At 32.0% G+C, this 6,200-nt stretch overlaps 1 protein-coding gene and 1 long non-coding RNA gene across 2 annotated transcripts; one reads left to right on the top strand and one right to left on the bottom strand.

Moving 5' to 3' along the window:
* Positions 1-2,111: 2,111 nt before the first annotated feature.
* LOC102679654 lies at positions 2,112-2,709 on the bottom strand. Its single transcript, XR_421570.2, has 2 exons — positions 2,459-2,709; positions 2,112-2,297 (listed from the first exon to the last, which is right to left on the bottom strand). It is a non-coding gene; the product is annotated as an uncharacterized LOC102679654 (long non-coding RNA).
* Positions 2,710-3,399: 690 nt separating this feature from the next.
* Positions 3,400-5,948, top strand: LOC102679735 (cAMP-dependent protein kinase catalytic subunit 1). The gene has a single exon (XM_006614369.2). The coding sequence runs from the start codon at positions 4,511-4,513 to the stop codon at positions 5,570-5,572; it is 1,062 nt and encodes a 353-aa protein (XP_006614432.1). The 5' UTR covers positions 3,400-4,510; the 3' UTR covers positions 5,573-5,948.
* The last annotated feature ends 252 nt before the right edge of the window (positions 5,949-6,200 follow it).

Here is a 6,200-nt window from a genome sequence, read left to right as displayed (position 1 = left end):
AATTTCACAATATATATATATATATATATATATATATATAAATTTGCCGCTATATTTTAATCATTAATACAGCATAGTTCAACGAAATTTCTCGTAAAATATATTGAAATTTTAATAAATACCTAATAAAAATAAAATCGTTATTACTTCTATTTTCTTTTAAAAAAAAGGTATGATATATGTGAAATATAATATATTTAATTAAAGCTGTCAACGGTTATGTAGTTTTAGATTCGTAGTAATGGTAGCTTCGCCACTACCGCATTGTTAATGCCCCTCCAAATAACAACTGACCAATTGAATCTTGTCTTACGAAACTCATAAAAAATCCCCGCGCTTCCGGCGCTGGTGAATGTATTGTTGAGAAACATGTATTTAACACTATATCGTTTTTAAAATAATGACAATTAAATTTTATGTGTGATTTATAACATTGATTAGATTCTAATGAAATTTCATGTGTACTAAGGATAATATACAAGATATAAATGGAAACAAACTGCAGAAAGTTCTAGAAGTTTCGCGTATGGTTCCATTTCCGGTGTATATTAAAAGGTGCGCGATGCTTTCAGGTTGATCCACGCACTCGTCTGAAAGGCTTTGCTGCATTTATGTACGTCCATGTTACAGGTTGCCTTTATTATGAAATAGTAAAATCATTTTTTTTGTTTTGTGTTTTATTATGATTTTAATCTTAAAAGTTTTGCAAAGAATTTAGATAGAAGTAAGACTTAACTCACGATGAGGTAATAAATATCTTTACAATAGATACATTAATTTTCAATAATTTTATGTAATACATATTATTTAAATTTTCATATATTATGTATGTATGTGCACGCATATATAAATATGATTATATACATATATACTATATGTATATATATGTATATATATATTATATTACTTATAAATATAATATTAATATTTGTATGTAATTTTATTTTCTTTTTATATAAGAAAAAAAGAAAGTAGATTAAGTATATGATTCTAAAATGTATTGTATGATATTGTAGAAACTTCATATAAAACAATACTATCTATAATTTACTAATTATCTGTAATTTTATCAATGTCTTTAATATTTTTAATGTAATTTTGAAAATTGAGGAAAATATTTTTTTATAATTCTATGCAAATTAATATATATTCAATAATTTATCAATATTCATATTTGCAAAAATTATACGAACGTATTAATTTAATCTATCAAGAAATATATTTTACTCTTCCGTATATGCCACGTGCCAGAGTCTACGTAAGCATGAAGATAACACCAAGCAGCTGCTATGAATGCAATGCAGGTGAAGATGTGTGAAGCAGATGCTTTTTGAATATTTTTCATACAATAAAACACTTGAAGATACATTCATGCTAGATTGAGTTAGATTTTCAATGAAACTTTCCATAAAGAAAGAAATATGCAATAATATTTTTTAATTTCTATTTATGATATGAAGCGAATAAATATTTATTTTTTTAATACATATATAAAAATACACATAAAATAAAATTGTATTTATCTATTTATAATGAAATTATTTTTAATAGTAATTTATTTAAAAGATATATCTATATATGAACATATTTTGATATGTACTTTAATATAGATATAGAACTTTTTTAATATTCAAAGATATTTTATTATATTTTATTATCAGAAATAACTATGTAATTGGTGACATACAGCATTACTTGGTAAAATTAAATTTCGTTTTAGTGGGTCAGTGGAAGTTTCAGCCACAAGCTATTTCGATGACAGTAACCTATATTTTCACTGGCTTTGCAGTGTCAAACTAAAGATAGCATCCACGCATCTAAATTTTCATTTCACTGGACTAAATTCCCACTTTTCTTGATGCGTTCTTAGGCATTATGATATAGATTATCATACATGTCTCGTTAATTTTACGCATTATAAAAAAAAATATAGAAGAATAAAAAATTTATAAGAAATATATGTATAAATATATAAATACATATATAAATATACAATAAATACATGTATAAAAATAATAATTTATATCATGTTTTTATATTAATGTTATATATATCAATATATATATATATGTATATACATATAAAATTTTCAAAATTTATAAATTTTTTTAATATTAAATACATTCTTTTATTATTATTAGTGATTTAACTTCATCAAGAAATTCTATATACAGAAATTTTTAAAAAGAAAAGATGGTATAAGCTGAATCTTGATTTTGCTACTTTCCTTCCACAAATTGGCACATCACTTTCAGCTTCAGGTCATGGAATCAATAGAACGCGTGGTCGCGCGCATCCTATAGGGTAGAAATAAATTGAAATTAATACAAGAAATATATTTGTAAGCGCAATTTTAATAGACATATATTTTGTTGTACTTTTATTTAATTTAACAATGTATTAGCAAGATTATACGCAAAAATTTTGTATATATCTAAAAGGTCTGACCTGATCGTACCTTTTTGACTTGATTGTAACCGGTTCGTCCCGTCCTCCACCGACTCCACCTAGCTTTCTCGACCGTATCTGCCGCTCTAAAATTGTGCCTATATGCCTATCTACAGTTAGAAACTAATCGCCAAAGGATTATCACAGGTCAGCGAGTATTCAACCTTCCGTGTACGTACTACCACGGTTCAATACCACAAAACAGGTCGATTATTATTAATAGCAATGAAATTACCGAATTGATGATAAACTTAACACAATAGTGATTTGTATTAAAATAACTATAATATATATTAATCAAATAAAATATTAGAAAAAAAAATATATTGTAAAAATAGTTTTACACATGTAACATTTAAATTTTTTTAAATTATTAGAAAAAAGAAATTTATTAATGTTATTGAAATAAAATAATTCTATATGTTAAGAAAAGCAGGTTTCATTATTATTCATATTATATAAACAATATTTAATATTTATAAAAATAATACAAATTTATATAATTTTGTAAAGACTGAATTAACAAACTATCATGTATATATTCATATGATTTAACTAAATTTTAAATTTACTTTATAATCATAAAGTAATCAAATAATACAATAAATTAAAAGTTGTTTAATTATTTTATCAAATTATTAAGTATAGTTTTATTTAATAATATGTTAAATAAATAAATTTCAATCTAATAAATTATTTGTAATCACAATTATTTGTATATCATAATTTCTTTTTTGATAACTTAAAGAATTGAAACTTTAATTTTTATATAAACAATTGTACAAAATATTTCACGATTCAAAATGAAAACCTTGATTTTAGAAGTGAAAAAGAAGTTCCTTTAAATTTAAAGTACGTCAACGCTTTCGTTTGGTGGCAGCACCTGTCAAGAGTATCGTTAAATTTTCTAGTGCTACATCTACCGGCGATAAGTCAAAGCAATAGCTGATCTGTGCAGTACAGTAGCTCTCTTGCTTCGTAGAGCGGCACTTCGTCACTTTCGCATCCGTGCGAAATCCCGAACGAACAAGTGGAGCGAGCCGCGTCGCCATCTTTAGGAACGGTACCGACTGTCTCTGCTACCGCCGCCTGCTTCGTTTTAAGAGCTTAAAATCAATCCGCGATTATAGTAAAAGAATTTTGTGTGTTAGTGCGATAGCGCGTAATTTATTTTCTATCGCGAGAAGACGCGATACACATTCGTTCGCGATGTTCATTTAATACGTTCAAAATTTGTGTGTGCGTACTGTGCAAGTTGAGCAGACGACGTTTCGCAAGTATTTCAAGGGTTGAGAGCGATCGAAACCGACGTTGTTTTCTCGCTTTATCGACCCTTGTTTAAACTATTGTTTCTGACCTGCAATTTTGTCATTCGGTTCCTACTATTTTGAGAACTAGTGTTTAGTGTTTTGATTTGTCAAAGAAAGACAAACACATCGGAGAAAGACGTTTATAGTGCATGAGAATACAAGTCAAAGTAGAAATAAAGAGAGAAGGATAAGAAAAGAAAGACTGAGACAGCTCTAGTAGACGACGACAACGACGGGCTAGTACGATTGACAGGAAAGATGGCGCGAGGTACGGACGAGGATTAATGCTGACCCATTTTTCCGCGCGAAATCGCTCGGTCTTACTTTGTCATACAATTAAGGAACTACTAAGTTTCGAACCGAGTGTGAAAAATTGCGGTTAAGTGAATTAAATTAAAAAAAAAGAAAGGGGTAGTCTGCTATTGGTACGAGTGTATCCATCGTGCAGTGTGCGCGTGTGCCCAGTTCTTGCATAAGTGTGAGTGCCCTTTCGGACGTATAGGTCTCATAGGGCCAGCATTGACGAGTATCGGATAAAGACTATTGAAGACCGTCGGTAACAATAAGAGTGAGTATAATAAAGGGAAACATAGGAAATAATAACAATTTCGAAAAGACTGGAGTTTGGTGGGGCCTTGATAGGCTCAGCTACGGAAGAGGACAAACGAAAACGAAAACGAAGACGCGGTCTTCTGGAACTTCTCGAGCTGTATAGAGCCCTGGCAGGCTCGGGTACAAGCGCGGCTGCTAAGATGGGCAACAATGCCGCGACTGCAAACAAAAAGGTTGACGCTGCTGAGAGCGTCAAGGAGTTTCTTGACAAGGCAAAGAAAGAGTTCGAGGACAAGTGGAAAAGAAACCCGACGAACACTGCTGGCCTCGATGATTTCGAGCGGATCAAGACACTCGGTACTGGCTCGTTCGGTCGTGTCATGATAGTGCAACATAAACCAACTGGGGAATATTACGCCATGAAGATACTCGATAAGCAAAAAGTCGTGAAACTTAAGCAAGTCGAACACACGCTTAATGAAAAAAGAATATTGCAAGCGATTAGCTTTCCATTTTTGGTGTCCTTGCGATTTCACTTCAAGGATAATTCTTACCTTTACATGGTTCTCGAATATGTGCCGGGAGGCGAAATGTTCAGCCATCTACGAAAGGTTGGTCGTTTTTCGGAACCACACTCGCGCTTTTACGCGGCACAAATCGTATTAGCGTTTGAGTATCTTCACTACCTCGACTTAATCTATAGGGACCTCAAGCCAGAAAATCTGTTAATCGATTCACAAGGCTATTTAAAAGTCACAGATTTTGGTTTCGCTAAAAGGGTACAGGGTAGAACATGGACCTTGTGCGGTACGCCAGAATATCTCGCGCCTGAAATAATTCTCAGCAAAGGTTATAATAAAGCTGTAGATTGGTGGGCGCTTGGTGTGCTTGTCTATGAGATGGCTGCCGGTTATCCACCGTTCTTTGCTGATCAACCAATTCAAATTTATGAGAAGATTGTTAGCGGAAAACCACGATTTCCGTCTCATTTCGGATCCGATTTGAAAGACTTACTACGTAACTTGCTACAAGTTGATCTTACCAAAAGGTATGGGAATTTGAAGGCTGGTGTAAACGATATCAAGGGTCACAAGTGGTTCGCCAGTACCGATTGGATAGCTGTCTTCCAAAAGAAAATCGAGGCCCCATTCATACCAAAATGTAAAGGGCCAGGAGACACGAGCAATTTCGACGATTATGAAGAGGAGACACTTAGGATTTCACTGACGGAGAAGTGCGCCAAGGAATTCGCCGAATTTTGAATTCCCATATTGATTCAAGATGGATATATGTGTCGTGTATGCATTCATATGCGATGGTTTGTCGCTCATTGCTCGCTTTTCTTCGAGCGAAAAAGATAGATGAAGTAAGGAGAGAGACAGTAATATTAGGAGAGAGTAAGAGAGAGCGAGAGCGACAGAGAGAAAGAGAGAGAGAGCACGAAAGAGTGTAAGAAAGATAGTGTAAATGAAAGAATGTATTATATGTATGCAAGATGGGAAGAAAGCGTGTACGTGTGTGTGCATGCACATGTATGATTGTGTGCGTTTGCGAGTACGCTCGGTACAATAATGTACAGAAGGAAGATGGTTAGAAGAATGACCAAAAAGAAAAAAAAGTAAGGAAGATAAATATATAAAAAACAGATGGCAGATTTTGCGATTTATTTTGTGATCGAATCTCTGAAAAGAATGGAAACGGAAAGGATAATATACAAAGAAAATACGATGAATCCCCCCGTTCAATCGATAAAAAGAAAGGGAGCATAAGAGATAAACAAATAGATATAATATATTGAAAAAAAATTACAATATATTACATTAACAGATATCATATATAAATATACATAGCATACACTCACACACATCACAATTCTCATCGGTACCGTCA

The sequence above is a fragment of the Apis dorsata genome, unplaced genomic scaffold, assembly GCF_000469605.1.
Source record: "Apis dorsata unplaced genomic scaffold, Apis dorsata 1.3 scaffold_176, whole genome shotgun sequence".
NCBI lineage: Eukaryota > Metazoa > Arthropoda > Insecta > Hymenoptera > Apidae > Apis > Apis dorsata.
Note: the sequence above shows the minus strand (reverse complement) of the source record. Positions and strands in the feature narration are given on the sequence as shown.

What these genes read in the sequence shown, in the direction of transcription:
- LOC102679735 (XM_006614369.2), top strand. Translation starts at nt 4,511, where the DNA reads ATGGGCAACAATGCCGCGACTGCAAACAAAAAGGTTGACGCTGCTGAG.